This window comes from Tachypleus tridentatus, chromosome 6 (assembly GCF_004210375.1).
Source record: "Tachypleus tridentatus isolate NWPU-2018 chromosome 6, ASM421037v1, whole genome shotgun sequence".
Taxonomy (NCBI): domain Eukaryota; kingdom Metazoa; phylum Arthropoda; class Merostomata; order Xiphosura; family Limulidae; genus Tachypleus; species Tachypleus tridentatus.
The window spans coordinates 86,897,882-86,924,195 of NC_134830.1; the positions used below are offsets into that span (position 1 = coordinate 86,897,882).

The following is a 26,314-nucleotide window of genomic DNA, read 5'->3' on the forward strand; positions in this document are numbered from 1 at the left end:
TGACGAAAGATCAAAAGTTAGATAACAGTGTGTCTAGCTCAACGTTTTATGATAAACTTGAGAGACAAAACTGATGAATATTTGAAAAGGTCACTAAAACGTATAACAGACCCATGCTTACAGTTATGTAGAAGTACTTGAAAACTCATATACATAAAGAGTGTTAAACAATGCTGGTAATGCTAGTTGAAGTATTTGAAATCTTCTTCCTCTGACAGAGGTCTTCCTAGTAAATCTCAGGCAAGTTTCTGGAGATAAGCAGCACTCTTTCTATCAAGGGAAAACGTCGTTACATCGTTTTTACATACAGAATGGTTCTCCACCTTAATAATATTGGCCACTTTAACACAGTGGAACTGTCGAGGTTCTGTTCTAATTTGGATGGCATTAAGCTTTTAATCAATTTCTATCATCTCTTGTGTCTCTCCTTGACACCTGCTAATGGATGACAGTCATCCATTGGTAGTTTTCATTATACTAGAATAGCGTGTTATGTGATTGCTGGGTTCAAAGAGGTACGTCACCAGTGGCTCACCAGCACATAGCAATATTGTGTGCCACTTGATACATCCCTGAAGACTTTATCCATCTGTATCTCTGTGGGTCATACCATTACTGTATGTTCTCTTTTTCTGTTACTTACAATAAATTAAACCTTGACAATCTTATAGAACAGTTGTTGTCTTTCTTTTCATTTTGGAAAACTTCAGTGAATACAATCCACTTTGGAGTGATGCTGTTGTTAATGGAAAGGTTCATTGGGTGGAGTATATGAGATCAGATCACAACCTTTCTTTCTTCAGTACTGGTTTTTTTACCTATTTCCATGCACCTAATCAGTGTTTTACTGCTATTGATCTATCTATCTCTTCATCTACACATTTACTCATTCTTCTTGTAGGATTGACAATCATCCACAGAAGAAGTTGGAGTAGACTGACTGACAGTCTTTCATCACTCTCTCACATCTAGATCTTGCTATCGTTAGTCTTCTGTCTATTAATGGCTGCATGGGGGGAGTAAATGACTGTATAATTCAAGTAGTTGTTCATTCTTTCTCTAAAACGTCAAACATTTTTCCAAGGTATTCTCGTCCATGGTTGCCTAATACCTGTCAACAGACACAGAAATGGGCCTGGAATACCTTTTGCAGCATTGCTTTTTACAGAACCCATGCCCTTGCTCGGCAGAACAGATGACAAAGCCAAAAGGAATCTTGGAATAAGTCCATTAGCAGCATCTCTTCTACCACTGCTTCTATGGGAAGTTAACGGGAAGTATACACCCAATATTCTCTCAATTTTGCTCTTCAATGGCCATGAAGTTGTTGATGTACAGAGTACCACCAATACTCTTGGATAGAGTTTTGTTTTTCTTTCCAGTTCTTCTATCTCTTCTTCCACCTTTTAAGTCTTGGGCTCAGCAATAGCCTGTTTCACTTTGTGCTGATTGTCTCTATTATTATAATCGCCAATTTATGCTAGTGTAACTTAAATTCGTTCTTGATTGGTCTTGTAATGCATCAGTTGGACATGATGACATTCAATATGAGATGCTGCACCATCTCTCTTCTACCTCTTTTGCTCTTTTTCTAGTTGTTTTAAACCGGATTTGGCAGATGAATGTTTTTTTTTTAGATGCTTGGCACAGAGCTGTTTGCTTTCCTTTCTCAAAGTCTGTGGAGGATTCCAAAATACATTCTAATTATCGTCCAATTGCTTTGACCAGCTGTCTCTGTAAGGTCTTGAAGAGAATGGTTAACGCATATTTTGTTTGGTTCCTATGGATTACATGATTATTTACCCATTTTTATCCATAACTTTTCATTTGACAGGTGATTCCAAGTCCATGTAGGTTCGACCCTTTTCTCTGTGAACTTAGTGTCCTTTAGGGCTGTGTATTGAGTGTCACCTTTTTCAGCGTCAAGATCAGTTCTATTACTAATAAAACTTTTTTCTAGTGCTGCAAATGGCTTATATGTTGACGACTTACATAGTTCTTGTTGATTACAGTAAATGAGGTTTATTAAATGCCAGCTTCAGACTGTTCTCACTTGCTTGTTGAAGTGGACCACTCCAAACAGTTTTACCTTTTCCTTTTTCTGAACACTTTGCATTCATTTTTGCCACCAACATGAATTACAGCCCGATTTTTAGTTCCATCTAAGTAGTGCTGTTTTTCCAGTGGTTTCTGAGTCAAAGTTCTTGAAGACTGTCTTTAACTGTAAGCTTATTTTCATTTTTCACGCTAAGCAGTTTCATATAAAGTGTACATGTCTTCTTTTCCACCTCTTACAGAATCCATGCCCTTGCTCAGCAGAACAGATGGAAAGCCAGAAAGAATCTTTGCATTCATGCCATTGTTATGAATGTGAACATTAACACCATTTTAGTCATGTTCAGAATCTATCCTGCCCTCATACATTCTATGCTGGGTCTACGGGGTCTCTGGTCTATAGTTCTTCTTGACCCTGTATACCATCTTAGGCTTTAGCTCTGCATTTTTTCTGCACTTTGCCAGTCCAGAATTTACACACTGAGTCCCACATACCTCCTCTTTACCTCAACCATTTGCAACTTTCTTTCCAACATGTAACCAAGTGTTGATCCTTACCATAGCATCTCATCTGGTGTTGTCCTTGGTAGGCTGTGGTCTTTAGGAACAGGTGGTCTGCAATTTCTCTATTTTTTTTCATACATAAGCAAGACTGGCTGAATTGGGTCTGTCCTTGGTTGATGTTGCTGAGTCTGATGATCAGTCCATTCTGCCAATGCTTGTTACCACTCTCACCTGTGATCTTTCTTTCAGCCATATGAGGAAGGCGGATGATGCTTCTGGTTGAAAGAAATATCTTTTCTTTGCCAAACATCTTTTGATCCATTCTTCCGTTGTCATTTTCGCGAATAGTTCAAAATCAGGTGATTCTGTGGACTCTTCTACGTTTGTTGTGGCTCAGTGGTTGCTCACAAGATCTCTTCTACAGCTTATTTGTTCATTGCTGCATTTGCAATATTTTGCCTTGGACCACGTAGAAGCTAAGCAGACAATGACTGAACTATTTATATTGACTCTCTTAGCTGTTTACTGGCCCTTAAATCATTAAATTATTTATATCCATTTATATCCAGTTTTTGTGAATACAATTAAATCCATCTGTTTTGGTACTATCACAGCCTTACTTGTTCCATGATTGAAATATAATCCTATAATCAAGTTTCATATTCACATTAGTTGGTAGTCAGCTAAGGTGAACAGATTAAATCAGTGTTTGTTTGGCTGTTTAGTTTTCATAAAGATCGTTGGAAGGAAGTCTTGTGTAAGCTACACATTTCTCACGTAATGTTTATTCATTATTTTGTTTTATGAGGGACTGATCCACCAATGTGTAGGCTGTGGGACACTTAAGTCACAACTGTCCACATTTTACTTTCATTCTATTGTTATGAATGTGAGCATTAACACCATTTTAGTCATGTGTTATCTAAGGATTTACCCCTGAGAGTAGATGGTTTCATTGGTGATGGAGAAACTTGTCCAACTTTTTAGTTTTTACGTGACACTGGTCTTTTTAATTTAGGTTTATCTTTGCTTTTAACTTGTTTTATTTTTACCTTTTATTGTATTTTATTTACAACATTTTTACTGCTTGTTTAACACAGATAGTCCTGTGGCTTTTATGATCTATGGAAGTTTGCTTGTGCTGAATATTATGAAGTTTAAGGCGTGGATGAAGTTGTATCACAGGCCTAATCTATAACCTTTTTTTCTCTTTCCAAAATAATTCTTAATAAGTTTTATGGCGTTGCTTTAAGTCAATATAGTTTTCAGAAATGTGTGTATACACATTCAAATTTGCTGATTTATAATATCGTCCATCACTTCATCAGCAACGATAATGAACAAAAGTGACTCCTTGCTAATGTTTCTAGTTATTAACTTTCACACCTCTCTCTCTAATTAAACTGGTAATTTAATTCTGTATCATTTGTAATGTGTATTTTGAGTTAGCTGAACACGGAAACAAACGAATAAGAGCTGATCAGTCCCACTGTTTTGTCTCTAATAAAGCTGTCCCATTATCTGTATATCCCCTAAGAGACATTTCCTGTTTACCACAAAAAATTGTATGGCCTATTACTATTCACAATATTTTAATTTTTTTGTGCTCTACTTTTCTCACTGGTTAAGTAAAATGTTGTTAATTGGCAAAGACGATTTCTAGTGTTACTGAAGAAGGATTTTACACTTAATGTTGAAGCTTGATTATGCTGATTATTTTCATGTAAAGAAAGAACACTTTCTTTCCCAAGTGCTCTGCAAAAAACAAGGCTACAGTTAATCGTAACTATTTCTAGTATTAAACATAAAACATGAACTAAAAGTGTAACTAGCATATAGCTCATTAAAAATAACAGGGCAAGTACTACCACCTCAAAGCATAGTATTTCCTAACTTCATATTTCAAACTAACCGAAATAAGTAAATTTTGTGATATAAAGTTTGATCAACAAAGTGTTAGAAAAGTGCAATCAATGCAGTCAAACGTTGGTAAGTTTGTTTTGAGTCAACCAAAATTGAGATCATTCATAAAGTGAATTTCTGGCGTATTCTTATTGGTAAAAATGAGATAGAGTAACAACTTCTAATATGTATAGAAAAATGAACCTCTTTAATCAACAGAGACTCCAAATTAAGAAATCAAGAAATATTTTCTAGTTTTTGTTTATACATGTTTGATACCTTCAGTACAAAGACTAACAACAATTTTAGTCTATATTTTTATACTGAAGGTATCAAACATGTATAAACAAAAACTAGAAAATATTTCTTGATTTCTTAATTTGGAGTCTCTGTTGATTAAAGAGGTTTGTTTTTTTGTTAAAGACGTTAGTGATATAACAGAAAATAGCTTAATTCAGAAGCGATTTAAGTATAAAATTGAACCACTATTTTTACTTTTTGTGATAAATTTTATGTACTTGGTGCTTCCCCACTATAGCTTTACTTTAGACTTATTATATAAACAATCAGTAAACCTAACTTTACACATAATTTTCTTCTCTCCTTTCCTTTTTAATTTCTATATGTTCCTAGAAAATGCCTACCCGTATGTACATTACAGTACCAGTGAGCTTAATAAAAATGAAACATCAATAATACATATACTGTTAATGTACTGGTTTAAGTGTTAAATTTTGTACAAATTATTTTATTTTTATGAATAATTAATGTGTTGACTCTAAATATTTTCTTATTTTGTTAAAATTAGCATTTTGTTGGCCTAAGCACAATATATAGTCTTCAGTTTGAAATTCATGCTTAAAGTCATTAATAATGAAGTTTGCATTTATGCCATTGTGTGTCTTGTTTTTATTGGTTTTACTTGTTTCTTTAGGAGCATCAAATTTCAAAATTTTAGTTTTATAAGCCATCAAGCTTAATAATAAATTTGTTCAGAGGATTTATCCATTAAATTCTTTCTATGCCCATAACACTTGGTAAACATACCAACATTATAATTATTCCAACTAATTACTTCTGGAGTATCCTTTAGTTAACATAGAAAATTGGTGATCTCATGCTTGTTTTTGTAATTATTTTAGCTGAATGTTATAACAGAGAGAAATGAACTTGTTCCACACGTTGCAATCTATGAACCACACTCTTAATGAATGATATAAATACAAATTAATGACCTGAGACAACTATGACTTTGAAAAAGTAGGTTTTTAGAGCATAATAGAAAGGTGTATATTAAAATGCAACTATATGAGAACATAATATTTTAGGTTCATTATTTTTTTGTTTATTGATGAACATATTAAACTGTTTATTATTTTTAATATAGGCATGTGCACCTCGTTATGTATACTTCTCAAACAGTCTCAAAAGACGTGACCCTGTTGGTACATGTTGGACAGCACGTAGCTCTTTATCTGGATTCAAAGAATATTCTCCTTGCCGGACATGTGAGTTGAGATTTGTTTTTAAAGTTTTGTGTTATGTTACATTGGAAGTGCGATTAATCCTGTTTGTTGCAAATGCTTCAAATACATCATTATTTTAAACAAGAAATAAATGGAAGACATATGTTTTACCCTTAAAAATCGCCTTGTGAAGGACACTTTGAAAAAGTAATTACATATAAAGGTATGTCAGAAAAAAGTGGGATATGTCTAACCACTTTGAATTATGTTTATTGCTCAAAAATAGAAATTTTACTACATAAAGTTTAGGCATTCGATGTACATATGAATGAGACTCAATACTGAGATCAGTGTGTTCTATGAACAGTTTTATAAAAAGACTCAGAAACTGAGAATTTAAATTACTGAAGCATCAAATTTGTTTACTAAGATATTTTAAAATTTTGAAATTGAGAAATGATACGCTTCTTGCTTTACATTTAATAATGGTTTTAGCTCAGGTTGCAACATTAGGATTGTTGTTTTCACTGTTGACGTAATCTTCAAATATATACATACAGTACTCTGTAAAACTATTGGACCAATATAATATTTTGTCATTCTTTCCATTTCATCGGGTTAATTCCTCCATGTCATTACAATGTTGACAATGGAATGAGCCAGTGTGAGCATACTAATTATTCTTTAGAATGCCCACATATTTTTACCAAGGCCTGAATGAACATATTGGTCACATTTAGGGCCTAAAATAACTGTCATGGTATCCCCATGCAATGTTTTAACTATACAGAAAGGAGCTAGCAAGGAGCTAGCATATGGTACCAGTATATGCTAGAAGAAATTAATTTAATAGCACTTCACAAATAAATCTTGATGAAAACAGTGTTTAACACTATGCGTTAAGCTATTTATCATGCCCACGGCCCTAAAGGCACAGTAAGTTGTTAGTAAAGCAGAGAATTAACATAAAAACTTTACATGATGCTGGTTCGACTTGAAATGCTCCACAAACACTGTCAAGTACAACCTAGACAGTGAGACTGAGACAAGTAAATTTGAAAACAGGAAAGGAAGAAGCAAAGCGCTTAATCTCAATGATACTAATGTTAAGTATCTTCGATTGGGACAAAAAGAAAACTGCCATTGACTTCAAACACGAAATAAACGAACAAGTACCAAATAACAGAGGAGTTTCGTGATATACAATAGCAAGAAGACTCAGTGAGAATAGAGAATCTGTCAAGTAGAGTTTTTAAAAACCTTTACTTCAACAATATTGTCGAGAGATTGAAAATTGTTAAAAAGTATGAAACTGGGCTGTTGATGCTTGTAAAAACGTGCTATGGAGGGATGAGTCCAAGTTTAAACTATTTGGTTCAAAATTTATGTTGTACATCTTTTGGGAAAAAAGGTGAAAAAGACTTACCTCAGTGCATAGCACCTACCGTGAAGCATGGCGGAGGCAGTGTAATGGTTTGGGGCTTCTTTCTAATGAATCGATAGGAGACATTTGAAAAATAGATGGAATAATGGACCAGTGTAAGTACCATCAGATACTGATCCATCTTGCTACACCCAGTGATATGTGTATTATAGATAAAGTATTCTACTACCAAAAATATAATGACCCTAAATACTCGTCCAACCTATGCAGAACTTGTTTATTTTTTGTTTTATTTTTTTAATTTTGCGCAAAGCTACACGAGGGCTATCTGCGCTAGCTGTCTCTAATTTAGCATTGTAAGATTAGAGGGAAGGCAGCTAGTCATCACCACTCACCGCCAACTCTTGGGCTACTTTTTTACCAACGAATAGTGGGATTGGTCATACTTTATAATGCCTCCACGGCTAAAAGGGCGAGCATGTTTGGTGCGACGAGAGTTCGAACCCGTGACCCTCAGATTACGAGTCGAACGCCTTAACCCACCTGGCCATGTAGAAATTATTTAGCTAAGAAAAACCTACTGGAGTCATTCAAATCATGCAACAGTTACCACAGAACTCCAATCTTAATCCAGTTGAGTAGATTTGGGATAGATCAAAAACTTGAAAAATCAAAAGTAACTTTCAAAAAAAACTTTATGGGATGCATTAGAGACATTTGGAGTAAAATTCCAAAGTACAACTGTCTGCAGTTATTAAAACAAAAGGGGACACGCGAAATAGTAACTGTTTACTTGACCCAAACATTTCTACTGACGTGCTTTTTGATGTCTCACTTGCTGTTTATCTTCCGTTGTTCTTTGAAAGTAGCTTGAAATCTAATTTATGACTTTATCCTAACACAGTAACTGCACAATACTGAATACAAAAGTACAGAAGTAGAGAATGATTTACGGATATCTAAAAGAAAACTTAATGTACTAGCCACCACCTACAATAGCATTTGTGTTATTTTTCATGCCCTTTGCTTAAATTTTCTTTTTCTATGATTTTCACGTACGCCATCTAAGCTAAACTTTCTTGCAGGCCTTATGTGTTAGATTGATAAATCATGCTCTATTTAAAAAAAGCTACGTAGTCAGACAAACAACTCAAGTAGATAACTTTATTTAATAAAACTATACGTAAGTAAGTATAAGATAAAATAAAGTAATGGTATTTATAATAGTGTACAGACTATGAAACAGTTATAAGCATTTTGTGTATGACACAGCTTTTCGATTTGGAAAAAGAGCTCACAAAAACGAAAAATAAAAGTGGGTAAAAGGTATTTGTAGCTAACTGGAAAGTAAAGAAAATGTAAAATTGTAATCAAGACAAACATATCTAAAAATCAGAAACTACTGAATGCAACTTCACAAAGTGATAAGAGTATAAGTAGTAAGTTCTGCACTTCAACATTCAAAGGCTGTCTCAGGGAAGAAGAAGGGGGTAATGTCATCAAGATGAAGACCTTATAATTTCAAAAGTAGAACGCATCTAGGCCGCTCATGACAGACTGCCATGATTCGTACAATACATGTCGCACCATGTCGACAATTAATCCCTAATTAATTAAGTAAATCATCCTGAAAACGATGCTTAACACTAATTCACAAAATATTTTGTTATTAATTCATTAAGGTTTTTTATAATTAAATCATCCTAAAAAGGACGCTTAACACTAATTAATTAGTTAATCTTAAAAAGAACAATAAACACTAATCCTTTACTTAAGTAATTAATAATTATAATTAAATCATTATACCACAAAGTAGAGAGCATATTCTAGGCATTTAGGAATCATACATATCTCAACAAGAATATAATTAATTACTAATTCGATAGCTAATTAAATCATTTATAATTAAATTATCATAAAAAGGACATTTAACGCTTATGCATTTTAACTAAATTTCCTTACCATTTATATGTTCTAAAGGGGCAATATCTCAATGGAAACTTACTATTTTAATTATCAATCAAGTGGTTAAAGATTTTAAGTGACATAAAAATATTAAATTGTCAAAATACATTTTATAGTGTAATACATTTGAATGAGATTACAACTCATGGAGAAAAACTGACCTTTGATACACAAATTATGACTTGTAAAGTGCCACACATACTCAAATACCACGGAATATTTAAATGTTTATTCATATCACGACTCGACATGGCCAGGTGATTAAAGCGCTTTACTCCTAATCTTAGGGTTGCAGGTTTAAATCTTCGTTCTATCAAACATACTTGCCGTTCCAGCCGTGTGAACGTTATAAAGTGATGGTGATTACTAGCTGGCTTCTCTCTAGCCTTATACTCCTAAATTAGAGGCAGATATTTCTCTTGTAGTTTTGTGCGAAACAAATCAAACTATTGCTTCTAAAATAACAAAGTACTATATAACCTAACGTAAGTACATAAAGAAAACATTCTTCTCAGAACAAATGTTTTTGGGATTGGATGTTCTACCTATTTATTTGTTTAAAATGTAGTTCATCGATTCTCCTTTGTTACTAATCGCCCTTCATTAGTATAATGTAAAGCATTCTTCTGAGTATCTTTAATATAACTCTTAAGCTTTTATAGATTTCTTTTTCAGCTTCTGCTTTATCTTTGGCTGAAATTAAACTTTTTATTAATTATATCTCTCATGTGTAACAATGTAGAAAATACAGATACAATAGTTAATTTATAATATTTGAGTAGTATTAATTTTTCAATCCAATTTACTCTTGAAATAGAAACAAGTGCTTCAATGTTGCTACATTTGTTTATTTTGTTGAATTTGACCCAAAGCTACACAAGCTTTACCTGCACTAGTCATCCCTAATTTTAAAGTACTAGACCAGAGAGAAGAAAGCTGATCAACGTTACGTGTTACGAAGTCTGGGAACACTCTTAACGAACGAATAATGGTATTCTCTGGTGAGATTCAATCCCTCGAACCACAGATTACTTACTAATTGAGTTCCCTAACCACCAGACCGTGGTAGGCGATATATTACTGCAAATAAGATATTGTCGTCCAAATAGCATGCTTTTTGTACGTTTTGATAATGAAGCAGTAAGTGGTTGTTCTGTTCCTATTGGTTTTGATGTAAAATTTATTTATCTTTGTTATTACAACTGATGCTGTTGATTGGGATTTTTACTGAATATTACTGTCCAAGCTTATATAAAGTTTTAAAATGTTATCAAGTTGATAGTTTCAGTGGTTTAACTAATAATATTAATTGTATAAACATTTTTTTTACTGCTTGCCCAAGTATATATGATGTCTTACATATTTCTGACAAAGCAGAGAAATGCAGGCCCATAAAAGCAAGTTTCCAAATCTCGTATGCAGGTGTGTTTCCCTACCGGTTGGACCAAAATGAATGAGACGATACACGTAGATTTGTACAAGGAAACAAGCTTTAATAAGATCTATACAGTTTACATAAACAATAAAGTACTATTATACAAGTGGTCGTATGTTTATTTGTCTACGTAAAAAAAAAAAGTGTGCAAGTAGCAAGAACAACGAAGCTTTATAAATAATATTTTACTGTTAAACTTGTCCCCTCTTAACTTGGACAAATATATAAAAAATAATTACAACAGATAGTGTTACCAGGTTAAAACGTAACTTACTAATGTTAATTCTTGCCTTAAACTTAATATGTTTGTTTGGAAATTAAGCACAAAACTACCAATGTATTATCTGTGCTCTATCTACCACGCATGTCGAAACCCAGTTTCTACAGTTGTAAACTCGCAGACATACCGCTGTATAACTGGGGGGCACTTTAAAAATAACAATCATATTGTGTATCTTATATAATCTGTGCTCCACTGTCTTGTGGGGCAACTTATACACTATTAAAATTGACTTAAATAGATATGTAAATACTTAACTAAATTATAGGCTAAATGCAAATGTTCCATACACAAACGAAAATAAAAGTTAACTTTGAAGTTACAAGAAAGCTTGAAGAGATCTCGCAAAGTAAAACTACACAAAAATACAAGCCTGTTATTGGTAATAGAATGTAAGAACTTTAAAGTTGTTTCAGTAGAATCAAAGTTACAAAAACGCTACTTAAATTCGAAAGGAATCTAATACGATTTTGTTAATAAAGATTTTTTAAAATTTTCAAACAAATAGTGTTTTGCAAAAATCTCTGGAAATTCTTGGTGAAAATCTGCTTTATTAGAATTATAATAAACTAACATATTTAATCCTATTTGCTTTTAGTTCAATTAAAAGAAACGTAAAGAAATTCAAGTAAAATATCAGTTAGCTCTAGTTAAAAAAGTTATGGAATTATCCTTGGCTGGATATATGAATTTAACTAGAAACACATTGTACTGGGATCAGGTAGAAGTTTTGAAAGATTTATAATGAATATGATTATTTTTGTATTAATATTATTCACATGATATAAAAATAATAATATCATGAAAAAGAGATTTTCATACAGGAGTAACCTTGTTTAAAAACTGGCAAAAGCTTAAAAAGCACATGAACTGAAATGTTTTGTGTTGTTTTTTCTATGTAGTAGCAGTTGAATTTCTAGATATTTTACCCCTGATGACGGCTTACACTTTAGGCAACTAAAGCAATTTGAATTAGTTTTTATTGGAAAGTTGTTTTTACTCTTATTAATCTTTTTTAACATTATTTTGCTTTTATTTAAATATCATTAGAAATTTTTGCTGTGAAATTCAATCTAATACTGTCCTAGTAGATTTCCTTTGACATACTTCAAATATCAATTGCTTCCACCCTAAGATTCAAAAGGTAAAGGTTTCTAATTTCCCCTTTAGCTCACTGTCACCAAAATAAATTTACTAAGTGAACTAAAACCATAGTTACTAAACAATCTTAAATACAGGTTTATTTAAGAAAAAGGAAAAGGTGAAAATCCCCTTCAGTGCTGAGATGTTGATACTTGTATAACTTGAAATTGTCTCAGACCTTTCTAGCTGTTCTTTATGTATTGTAATTAATACTATGAAGGACACTGATGATAAGATTGTGGTCATTTCTGTGACTACTATCTTTTACTCATATGATTCGTCACGCTTGGATAGAGAAGAGTGTATATCTGAAGCGTCAGTTAGTTAAATGACATAACACTATTCTAGTTCACCATGGCTCAATAGTTCTTATCCCTATTCTTTCAATATTCTTGTCTAGTCAGTACATAAAATGTTCGTGTTCATGGATTCATTATATACATTTTTTCATGAAGTTGAGAAAACGTACATTTTTGTTCTTATTTGTACAGTTACGATAGAAAGTGTTCGTACCCCTGCGTCCCGAGTGATTTTTTGCTCATAAGTTAAAAAGTATCACGATTAGGCTAATAGAACTATAATGTATTATAAATATTATACTAACACACATCTACATAAATTTTTATGTAAATTAAACGACAAATAAACTGTTTATAAACAAATAATCAAAAATAGGAGGAGGAGAAAGTGTTCGTACATTTAAGAACGTGTGAAAAAACTGATATTCCCGTAAAAACATTGTTTAGTTTGGCGAATAAACTACATTATACCATTCCAGAACTAGACACTGGGTTCATAATTATTGGAATTTAGCCAGCAAAAAATGTACTTCCGGCAATTTAGCGCCGTCTCCGTCATTATCTGCTTGGTCATCATAGCGAACAGAAAACAACTGTCCAGTGATTTAAAAAACCGAATTATTGTAAGATACAAGTCTCGTGTGTCTCTTTCCGGTATTGCTACACAATTTAATGTGCCGAAATTTACTGTTCAAAGCATAATTGCTAAGTTTAAGCTTACAGGATCAACTGCTAACCTCCCTCGTTCCGGACGCCTCACCAAAATTCTAGAGAGAACCAAGAGGAAGGTTCTATGAAAAGTTAGTATGAACCCTCATTTGACATGTAATGACATACAGAAACTGGTAAGGGAAACTGGGGTTGAAGTAAGCACCTCTACAGTTACGAACATGTTACGCTCTTCTGAGTTCAAAGCATGCCGTCCTCGTAGAATTCCATATTTAAAGCCTGTGCATTCAAAAGCACGATTGAGGTATGCAAGAAAGCATGTAGATAAACCCTTTACCTATTGAAAGAGTATTCTTTGGTCAGACGAGACTAAAATCGAGCTCTTCGGCCACAATGATGTTCACAATATTTTCCGTGAGAAGGGGGAACGAAATCTTCCAAAGAACACCGTCCCTACAGTTAAACACGGAAGTGGCTCGATCATGCTATGGGGTTCCTTCAGCTCTTCTGGTGTAGGCAGCCTTCACCAAGTCAATGGGATCATGAAAAAAGAAGAGTACGTTGATATATTAGGCACTTATATCAAGAATGATGCTCGGAACTTGCGGCTTGAGAGTTGTTGGATCTTTCAGTATGACAATGACCTTAAGCACACATCGAAATATGTGCAACCCTGGTTGCAGAGGAACCATATAAGTATTCTGAAGTAGCCATCGCAGTCACCCGATCTCAACCCAATTGAAAACGTTTGGCATGAGTTGAAGACCAGGGTTCATCAGCGTCATCCAGAAAACTGGCAAGAGTTGGAGGCCTTCTGAAAAGAATAATGAAAGAAAATACCAGTTGAGTACTGTCAAACGATCACGCAGCGCTATGAGGAGAGATTTTGCCAAGTAATTCACCTGAAAGGCTACACAACTGACCGTTAGAGTAGACACACGAACACTTTCTGCCCCTCCTATGTTTGGTTATTTGTTTATAAACAGTTTATTTGTCGTTCAATTTACATAAAAATTTATGTATATGTGTATTAGCATAATATAATTTAGTTTAATTACTCTAATCATGATACTTTTTAAGTTATGAGCATAAAATCACTCAGGACGCAGTGGTACGAACACTTTCTGTCGTAACTGTAGGTTGGTGTTGATATTTAACTACCACAACTTTGGCCAGATTCGTCTCAAATCTAAAATGCTGAATCAGTGTGAGTTATCTCAAGTATCTAGAATTTTATTTATACTCGGGATTAAAAATGTGTCAATACATGTTACTTCAGTAGGTACGAGGCTTAACTTCAGCAAAAGCAGATAAGCCAGACACTCATATTTTCCTTTATCGGAATTCGATTCATATTCCTTCCTCTCAGAAATTGTTATTTTGTTTCCACTGTTACTTGATACATAAATTGATACATTATTACATTATTCATAGTATGTTAAATTTTGTACATTGTCTGCAGTTTTTGATTAGCATACCCTTTTCTTGTCATGCGCAATTCATGGGGTCACAAATAACTCACATATTTTCGCTAGCCTCACTTATGCATGATCGCACTTAGTGTTAAAAATACAGTTAAGCTTAGCATTCATATATAAACACACACACACACATAATTTTATTTTTTCATGTAAAACCCCTTTAAAATCAAGATATTTTTTGTCTAGTATTTCGTAAGCCCACCACTATTTGGCCAGTAAGTGTCTTATTTATGATGTTTAGAGGGGAAAGGTACTTAAGGCTTGGTTTATGTATTGTGTAACTTTCTTCTTTGCTCCTCAGTTCATTTTTATTGTCATGTTACTTATGATATTGAAGAAAATTGTCTATGAATCTTTCTGATAGAGTTGACTTGTTTGAATAATTGTGTAGTATTTTGTTGTTGTTTTTTTATATTGGGCCTCTACATACTTTCTTTAAAATATTGTTTTGTATTTGCTGTAGTTTGTTAATGTGTGTGTTTGACACGTTGATCCACTTATACGATAGGTCTTATATATATTCTGTAAATTTGTAATATGTTTTCTGGTGAATCTTCTTTATTGTTGCCATCAGACTCGTAAGGTAACTCATTTCTTTCCAAATTCTGGTTTTTATGCAATTAATGCGTGGTATCCAGTTTACTTTTGAGTCAAATGTAATCCCTAAAAATTTTGGTAATGTTGTTACCAGAAAGAGAGTCCCATTTAGAAATAAATTTAATATTATTTTGCTTGTTTAGTACGATTTTGTAAATAACATGAGTTGTATTTTGTGCGCATTATTTTTCATTCTTCACTTATTGCATTGCAATTCTATTTCGTTTAGTAATGGTTGCTGGTTGTTACTGTTGTTGGTTTTGGGGCAGTCTTCCAGATTGCACCATCATCTGCGAACCGTGAGCAAAAAGTATGATTTGGGCTTTTGAGAGGCTTTTTCGCTGACATACATGATAAACAAGGTAGGGTCTAATCTTTTGTGTTTGTGTTTCAGAATGAATTTAAATGTTCTATATAAAAATATAACGTTTGATTTGAAATCTAATTAGATCCCATATCAAATGAAATTGCAATTTCATTTAAATACAAATTTATTAGCCTAATATTAATAACCTTTCAAGTTGCTCTGGGGCCTATTAAGCCCCACTTTTCGTAGGAGTGTTAAATCGTTGTGCTGCATGACAGAAGCATCCGTTTTAAAACATTACTTTTCTAACTTGAGTTTGTTTTACGGAAGATCTTGCAGTATTTACTGTGCTAGAATAAATATAATTCTGTTACATAATGCCATTTAACAAAGCATAAATTGACGTTTCATATACCCCCTTCAGTGGTACAGCGGCATGTCTACGGACTCACAGTGTTAGAAATTGGATTTCGGTATCCGTGGTGGCCAGAGCACAGATTGCTCATTGTGTATCTTTGTGCTTGATTCCAAACAAACACAATATTTCATATCTTTCACTCAGTCAATTTAATTTATATAATAGAAAAAACTACTTTGAAAGCGTTTCATTTGTTTTTGGAATCCTTTGACGAAACACTCATACAATTTTATGAATAAGGAATACAAGTCATCCCATCAGATACTGCCATTTAACAGAATATAAGATGATAAGTACTATATTCATTCTGTTAGTTGGTATGACTTACATGAAAAGGAAACTGTTTTGAAAACGATTCATATATCTATATACATATTCACACTGACATTCTTATCATTATTTACTTTAATTTTCATACAATATTTCATATAGAGTTTAATAAGTTATAGATCAAGCTAAAAGTAATGGGATTTAAGAATGGAAAGACATTTTACAAGGCTTTGTGGATAATGACAAACTGAATATAAATGCAAACTATTCTAATGAACATAAAATTTAGTTTTTGCTTGGATGTACTACATTATCTTTAATGATTACAATATGATTGGATAGAATATAAAGTGTTTGAATATTCTATATAAGCATTAACTTAAGCTTGGATCTGCCCTTTTCAGAGTTGTATAGATTAAATTGCAAGTTAAATTAGTAAAAAGATAATCACGTGAATAATCTATGAAGTATATTATACACAAACTCGATGAAATATCATGTATTAACACATTTAATTTTATATTAAATGAATAAATATTGAAATGAAATTACAAGATAAGAAATTGATTTTGATCATTTTACAGGATTAATGTAGTAAAGATTATGTTTCATGTTTTGATATCAATTCAAAGTAATTTTCATTATGATTTCAATGTCTTCTATTTTATAATCTTAGACTTGGTACTATACGTCGCACACAAAAATAATTCAAATACAGTTATATTTTAAAACCACCAAATAAATAAATCGTTTTTCTTTTGACTTGCATTCTTATATGGATGTGTATATTTAATTGTGTTTTTTTACCACTTCACACTAACAGTAGCAAACCTTATTGATTGACACCTGCTCATGACCATAGGTGTCAAAATCCAGCAATGAAAGCGTGGGTAAAGTGCCAGAACTTTTGATTTCACTGTTCGAAAAACTACAAGATTTGAGTTGTGGCTAATGACGCTCCATGCATTAATGACGCAAGCACATCATTGTTATCTTCTCTCGTGGGTTTTACCATAAGCCCCTTTGCTCTCACTAATCTATACTCACTAGAAATTAAAGTGTTTTTTTTTGTTAACTTAATTTATTGATCACAAATATCAAGTGTACATATATGTACATTACTGTAGTTGTAACTGATAATGATACTGAGTTCATTTTTAACTCACAGTTCCATAAACATAAATATAACCAGCTTAAGCTGATCAGTTTCAGATATAGCTGTTTTACACAGATTAACATAATGTGCTATAATTGTGAGCTTTTAGGTAATATGCTATATCTTTCCTGTAAAGCATTTATTGGTACTTTATGGCAGTGTGAGTTGTTCAGTGTGGAAGAGTTATCGTTTGTTTATTATAATTTGGGATATTTGAATTTTATTTAATTATTACGTGCATTTAAATTACAAGTAATGAAATAATTTATATATAACTTTAAAACAGTATAAACTCAATAATGAACAGAATGTAAAATATAATATTTAACTGTCAATAAAATAATCTAAACAATATGTTTACACTTGAATTTATACCATGTTGAAATTATACAATTCGATATTACCTCCGACAATAGATGATATTTCATAAACACAGAAAATAAGTAATTTAGTATTACTCATATTGCATCATTTCATTTATATGAAGCTGAACTTAATTTAGCTTGGCTCCTTATTCCTAAGAATCATCAGTGTTATGCAAAACAAAATGTGATGTGGTGAATACGAAATATATAGAATGTTTTAAGTTAGATTGCTTGTTACAAAATTAATTTTGTTTTTATAACTATGAAACATTATTTCTTTACAATGTATGCTTCATCTAAGTTGGATAAATAAGCCAAACGTTTAAAAATGCTAATCATTTTCAATTTTTCGTGCAGTAACGAAATTTCTAATTTGGTTCATTTTAAGAAATGTAACATTTTGTACATTTATGGTATGTGGATGTGTAACTATAACTGATTTTTACGGTTTACAACAAAAATATTATATCAATATTTCTAATTTAGACATTAACTCGTAATAATAGCATGTCTTTCTCTTTTGAGTACATTTAAAATATATAATATGTTGTTTTACACATTACCCTTACTAAATGTTACTATTATCAATTTAATAACTTAAAACTTTGTATAATTTTAAACAATTCCTATTCACCATTTTTAGAACAAAATATGCATTCTATAGTATTAGCAGATGCCTGATGAAATAACACATAGAATTGCAAGATACTGTTGTAGATGGCCCATTATATATGCTATGATCCAAGATATTATGTTTATTTATTGATCACCATTTCTTTAAAATTTGTCGTTTAGTTGTTTGGAATTATATACACGGATGATTTCGTTGTATCTTATCGAAAAGTTTGATTTGATTAGAGTATCTCCCTTTGTTATATCTTATAGAAATGACAACAATCAAAAAACACTCTCTTCGACATCGTACAAGGTGTGTATATAATCCCAAACACATTCCTTTCTCTATGCATTTTATTTTTCTTTCTTACTTCCAGTTTCTAAATTTTCCTTTCAGTCAGTCGACAAGGAAAGGTCCCGTTGTCGTATTTTTGTAAAATTTCCTCACAAAAAAAAACATTTTTGATCTTAAGTTTTTTTTCCTCGGGTTAACTCTTCAGTACATATGAAAACTAATGGATTAAAGTGATGTCAATTTAAAATATTAGAAGTTACAAAAATCAGCAATTTTCCTGTAATGTATTTTCAAAAAGAAACATTTTGGTTTTTTTGTTTTGTGTTTTTGCTATGGTTGCCATTCAAGAGATAAAGAGCGTGGCAGACAATCCACATTTGGGTATTTTATATAGATAAAGTAAATAAAGATAAATATATATTGATAAAATATAATATATAATAAAATATAAATAAAGATAAATATATATAAATGCCCACAACCTTTTTTCTGCAGTTTTTTCTCAATAACCTGTAAAATACGGCGCAAATACTGTAAATTATCAAAGTGAATACGTTGTTGATATAGTTGCAAGTAACCCTCTGCATTAATTTCTTATAGTTGGATATCTTATCTTTCAAAATAGTTCCCATGTAGTCATAAAAACTGCTTAAAATTTGGGGGTGTCGACGCTAATCGAATTCGTCTGTGTTGACCTTCTGCGTATTCCAGACGAAAACCAGTACGAGCTAAAAGATAAACGATCTCATTCAGACTTTCTCCTCTTGTCGCCATCCTGTCTTCTCCCTTCCCCCTTAATTCCTTTCCGCCACTCTCACACACGCCAACATACTTCAATACGACTCTAGTCATGAAACTATAGAATGCCCTCTCTCTATCTTAAACATAAAATCTGCAATTTTGAAATCATTTTAACAGATTAGTCATTTTCTTTTTCGCGGAATTCCTGTGGAAAATCATACGTAACTTAAATTGTAGTATAATAATTAACCTACAGTGTAGTTGCGTTAACACTAACTTCTCATTGTAATTATCAGAATTGTTAACGTGAGAAAGTTTCGCTAGTTTTGCTGTTGCCATGAAAACTTGATCCATTGAATTTAATGAGTATATTTCTGTTCTGGCCTATTAAACCTAACATTTCTTTTGCTCAGACAGTTGGTTTTAGTTATCACAGAAAAAAAAACGAAACTATCCACACGTAATAATAATTACTAGCTGAGAAATGTGTTTTTGGAATAATATATATATATATATATAAGAATTAGACTATGTTTATTACCCAATTACATTCGTATAACCAGTTAATTTAAACTGCTTGGAACCGACTTATCTCTTCATAAAGTTTTGTTTGTTTTTGGAATTTCGCACAAAGCTACTCGAGAGCTATCTGTGCTAGCCGTCCCTAATTTAGCAGTGTAAGGCAGCTAGTCATCACCACCCACCGCCAACTCTTGGGCTACTCTTTTACAAACGAATAGTGGGATTGACCGTCACATTATACACCCCCACGGCTGGGAGGGCGAGCATGTTTAGCGCGACGCGGGCGCGAACCCGCGACCCTCGGATTACGAGTCGCACGCCTTACGCGCTTGACCATGCCAGGCCTCTCTTCATAAAGAGCGTGGATAATTAATATATTAACTGAAGCTTACAAATGAAATCTGTGGTAAGAAGGTTCCTTCTGTAGATCGTTCTCCACTAACAAAAGTGAAGAGAGTTTTCACAATAAAACTGATTCTCGAATATAATGATTCTATTACCATGTAGATGAACATTTTAGGAAATACTATGTCGAATGTAACTTGAAAGCTTGTTTATTTCTGATGAAACAGTCTTTTGTTTGTTTGTTGTTAAGCGCAAAACTACTGAATAGACTATTTGTTATGTGCCCACCTATGTTATGATTTGCTTGTTTGTTTTTTAATTTCGCGCAAATGAGGGCTATATGCGCTAGCCATCCCTCATTTAGCAGTGTACGACTAGAGGAAAGGCAGCTAGTCATTACCACCTGCTGCCAACTTTTGAGCTACTCTTTTAGTTGGATGACTATACCATTATAATGCCCCCATGGCTGAAAGGGCGAACATATTTGGAGTGACGGGTTTTCGAATCCGCGACTCTCGGGTTACGAGTCGAGCGCTCTGTTTCATGAAAGCCCAGATTTTAGAGTTATACGTCTTAAAACTATTCGCTGAGTTACTGAAATGTAATATAAAACAGAGTGAAAAAAGACATGAAATGAACACATCATGCAATTAAAAGTTTAGCTAGTTTTAATTTTTGCTCTGGTTAATTCTGTAGATAAAAGTCTATTAACTTCAATAAAGAAACTAATTAGTAAATTAAATTAAATAATGCCCATCAAATTCATTGATTAACTAAAACACACGTTATGAATACAATTTTATATATTAATAAAAAATTATGTAAAATCCAAAATATAGGTTGAAACGTAAAAGAGCAAGAAAACTAAAGTAATAAATTAAGTTTATAATACACAAGATGAAATTTACTGAACATTAAGATTCAAGATCGAAATTAGCATTAAAAGGGAAACTTGACCCATTTGACAAAACTGAAAAAGTGTTTTTACGTGAAGTAAATATGACAAGATCAGAAAATTGCTACATTAACGTATCTTAAATAATGAAAGCTCTCGAAATTTAATTTTGTAATCATCCATTTATCAACTGTTATTTAGTTATTTCTTTCTATTCACCATCTCTTTCTTTCGTTAATTTTCTTGTGTATCTGTTTTGCTATTTCTATTGCAAAGTCATTCAGCTGTTTGAAATAAACAAACTGTTTTCATTTCTTCTCGACAACCAACTTGTGAAACTTGGTCTTCTTATCCATCTTCTTAAAATATTTAATATCAGGAGACAAAATAATGTACTCTATAAGGATTCTATATGATTGAAATGTAACTTGGGAAATTACAAATTTAACATCCTTTAAAACGTGCAACTGTTTATAGGTTACCTGGTTAGAAATAGAATCATCTTCTAACCATACAACTAAATGCCATTTGGTTTGAAAATAAGCTAATGTTTGCACCTTATAACTGCTTATAAAGTGTTTTATTAAATATAAATTTTTAATTTATTCTTGAGTTATTCTATTTTATATATATATAGTTCAAGATTTCAGGTTCAACATCCAGTTTAATTCTAATTGGCTATTTGATTTGTTTTAGTCCATTTTGTGATATTTTGATTTTATATATAACGTAGACATTTTTGCGTAGAAAGAATGGTGTATTGGAGTTTCCATATTTCATACCCGTTATTTATCTTGACTGACAGATAAAACTCATAAAACCTGGTTTGTTTGTTAGCATCGTGTCCATCTGATTTTTCAACCTAATCAACAAATAACAACTAAAATAAAAGACAAATATTTCAATAATTTTTTCGCCTTTCTTTTTATAATAAAGGAAACCTTTGTTCGTATACATGAAATTAAAACATGCAGTTTGCGGGGTTACAACATTAAGCAATATCTGTCTTTCAAAGTTTATCATTAAACGTCTCATGATTGTGTCTGGAGTAGAGAAGTGAAGACCTCCTCCTAGGAGTGTCGAGATTTGACGTGCAGAAAATAAAGCTAGAGAGAGAAGAAAACAATTAATGTGATATAGCCCTGCTAGCCGGAAGTCTCTTGGATTTGTTACAGGATTTTATTCATGATTCTTGATGATTTTATTCACTTCATATAAAGTAGCTGTTTCTCTTCACCCTTAGTTCCTTAAATTAAATTATTCTAAGATTTTTGTTTTATGAAGACTAACTACCACAATAAATAGCTGTAAAGTGCAGTTCAATTAATCCATGTTTATCGTGATAGAAAAAAAAAAAGATATCGTTTCCTGTTAAGAAGTGGTGTTTACTAAACCCTGTAGCAACTTACTACTTGAAAGCAAAGCTTTAATCACGAAGTGATTGCCTTCTCATACAACTAACGTCTATAAATTACTTTGGTTTCCTCGAAGCTCAGACTAAAAAAGTATATCGTTTACTGTTAGATAAGCCTCTTAATATGCTGTAGACTTTTGAAATGTCAACTAGATTTTCTTCGTTTTCAGTGTCTAAGACACTTTTCGTTCAGAACACATATCAGACCTGGGCTAATAAAAATATGATTTGCTGCAAATTGAAGTATATTTGTGTGTGTGTGTATATATATATTTGTTATATTAGTCAGAGGTTTAGATTTGCTGATTTTAGCGCAGCCCTTTTTTATTTTGTTTTAATTTACTTTTACTTAACTCTATCAGTATTAATTTTATTTAAAAATATATTACATCTATGCATGATGTTGGAAAAACACGTAGGTTCAAGAAATATTGAGAGAAATGAAATAAAAACCCTATAACCCGAATGCTTTCGAAAGGTGGATCTATCTTTAGTGGCAAACTGGGAGAGGTGGTGTAATCGAAGAAGGGTCCACCTTTCGAAAGCGCTCGAGTTACAGGCTTTTTATTTGATGTATGTATATATATATATTGCACAATTTTTTTATCTTTTTTTAACAGCTGCCTGGGGTTACCATCGCCAGGGATCGTGTCAGGCGGGGCTCTCTGCAGCCATTTCCAAGGTAAGAGAAAAAAAAGAAAATAAAACTACAAATACCTTCTAATTAAGAATTCTCAAAATAAATAAAGAATAGAGATGTTTAGAATAAATGAAAACTTTTTAAACTTTGTTTATTATGCAAATTTAACATTTTGATATTATTCACTTAAAACCTGTGAATAGAAGTGTAATACTTTAAAGCGAATTTTTTTCAAATTCTTCATCAGTGGACTTTTAAATTGAAAATAACTATGTATCTACAAAGTCGATAGTGATATTGAAAACTTAATTTCGTAAAGCTTAAATGAATATATTCTTAATTATACGGAGAGAAAACGAGATCTACAACGATTCAGAGGAAGTGAGAGTTTAAAGTTTTGAATCAATATCTGACTACAAGCGCTTCATAATATTTCCCGTCGCACCGAATTTATTTAACGACTTAAACAAGGCATGAATTATATTTAATTTCCTTGAATTTATTACCTAGATAAGGAAATTATATTTCAATTTAGTTCAAAAATGTAGACTAAACAACGCCTTTGAATGTCCCATTTGTTAAGTTAGAAATTAAGTGATATTATTATTACTATGTCTTCAGAATGGTAGATGGCTATACATAGGAGCAGTAGGTAGCTGGTACTGGCAGGGTAAGTGTCATTTTTTTAGTAATTGAAAAATCTGGAGTTTAAATTTGTTGGAATAATGAAATAAAATATTACTTTATATGTGTAACAAATGTAAATTTGGCTTTTGTTTAAAACTTTGAAGTTGTGGATGTTTGAGCTATGATTACATTCTATTATGTATTAAAACAGCAATAATCCAAAAATTGGCGGTTGGTGCTGTTAACTAATCGCTTTTTTCTATTTTAGTATCGTCTGTGTGCAGAAAACTCATAAAGTTTCGCAAAATTTCCTGTACAATCAGTTTGTGTTTGTTTTGTTATTATGCCCAAAGCTACACAAAGGACTATTTGTACTCTTTCCACCACTGGTATAGAAACCCGGTTTCGAGCAGTGTAAATCTGCAGATATACCACTGTGCCACTGGGGAGTTTGTGAAAAACGTAGTTAATAGAAGAAAAAAATCTCTTTTGAACAAAGTTTCATATTTTAAATGATTGTGAGTGGCAACAGATAGTCTGTTGCCAAAGAAGCTGGATAAAACTGTTAAAAAGCAAAAGTTTTGTGAGAATGAATTATTATATATTTGAAGGATAAATAAGCGTTCTTTCAATTTCTAAAGATCATTATACATGCCTTCCACTGGCACAGCGTTATGTTTGCGGACTCACACAGCTAGAAACCAGGTTTTGATACCTCATAGTTCATTGTGTAGCTCTGTGCTTCATTCTAAATAAATCAATATACACCATTGTAAATCTTATTGACGCACAAACTATAAAGTTGCAGTATTTATAAATGCACAAGACAGCGATGAGGACAAACTTAACCTCATCCCTAAGAGTACTTACAAATCGTAAAGGTGAACGTCCTTCCACATGACCCGTCGTCACAAGTACTTAATCTGTGTCCTACTTTTATATAAGTCTCCTTTATTTTCCTACAAAAATATGCAACCAATACAGAACAAGTCGATATATATTTATGCACTGTAATAAATATTTTCCATCAATAAATATTGATGGGATGCACAACATGCTCAAAATGTATGTGAGAAAGATATTATGAAAACATCATATCATTAAATGTGATATCGTGGTTGGTTCAAATTAGGCTTCAATAAACAGTATAAAGCCAGTTTATATTTAATCGAAATAACTATGAACATATAATAAATATGAATTTCATACGTAATTTACAATACGAAATAGATTGACTAAGCTTAAGAACGTTACGGATTCATACGATAAACCTAAAAGTTTCTGAGAAGTTTTTAACAAAGCAAACAAACAAAATATCCTCGGTTATAGTGCATTTGGACGTATAAACACTCGAGCTTCCAAGAAGGGTTACAGACTGCAGACGTAAACTATTTCGAAGTACTGAAGTGTCTATGAATAAAAGTCAATGCCACGTTTGATGCTGAGCTTTTGAGGTCCTGACACTTCGTACTTAATAAAGCTTTTCCTGAAATCTGATCGCGACCATTAGTTATCTTCTAATATTTGGTCACAACTGCAACAGTTTGGCGTTTAAAAGTTGCTTTAATTTCTATATATACATAAGAAACTTCAATGTTTAGTGCCTGGTTGAAAATCTTCAGTGATAATGTTGTTTATCAACAGATGTAGAGGCAAAATGACAAATGTAAGCAATGAAAAACCTATTCTTAATTTATATATATATATATAATAGACCATTTTCTGAAAAGTCGAGAAACTCTGATCAACATTTTAAACAATTTAGACACATTAATAAAATTTTTAAAATATTTCTTGAAATAATCCATAGTTATTAATAAAAACAAATCCACGTGAAGTAATTTAATGCATAGTTTTTTAGCAAACCGTCTGTTGATAATTGATTTATATAATATTTATATATATAATTACATAATAGCTTTTCCAGTAAGCGAAATTTAAATGTACTGATTAAATTTTTCCATAAAACTCTTGGTTTTAAATTATATTTTATATTTATACATATTATAATTTAACTCGAAAAAAAAACCTAAAACATATTTTACAGTAACAAATGACAGTTGTATTTTGTTATTGCATATCCCCAAGTAGCTTTAGCGGTAATTCTGAGGACTTATAATACTCAAAGTCAGGTTACAATACCCGCAGTGGGCAGAGCACAGATAGCCTACTCAACCGTAAACAGACACATGTTGCTTCGTGTTTTGGATGTTTATAAAGCTCGATATGATGTTAATGTTATAAAAAATTTAATAACATTCGAACTAAGAAAACCTTAGGAAGATGAACTCTGTTTTGATAGATAACATTAGTCTCCATAGGAAATATGTTTGTTCGTATTATCTTGTTTCTGAATAGTATTGAAGATAAACGTTTATGAGAGAAATAAAATTGACACTTTTGTGATTTTCAAATCATTCAATAGCCAAGAGTTACAAAACCGATGCCTCTACGGTAAGTCTGAGAGTGGGTATGTATATTTTCTTAGAGAAAAGCCACATCGGCTTATTTGCTGTGTCCACCG

At 32.2% G+C, this 26,314-nt stretch overlaps 1 protein-coding gene across 1 annotated transcript in view; it reads left to right on the forward strand.

The window, feature by feature from the left end:
* The window catches only part of LOC143252963 (integrin alpha-PS2-like), a 107,513-nt gene that overhangs the window by 9,615 nt on the left and 71,584 nt on the right, over window positions 1–26,314 (forward strand). Inside the window, exons 4-6 of the mRNA XM_076505916.1 lie at window positions 5,849–5,969; window positions 23,144–23,205; window positions 23,785–23,833. Of these exons, the coding sequence (XP_076362031.1) occupies window positions 5,849–5,969; window positions 23,144–23,205; window positions 23,785–23,833 (232 nt within the window). The remainder of the gene's footprint in view (window positions 1–5,848; window positions 5,970–23,143; window positions 23,206–23,784; window positions 23,834–26,314) is intronic.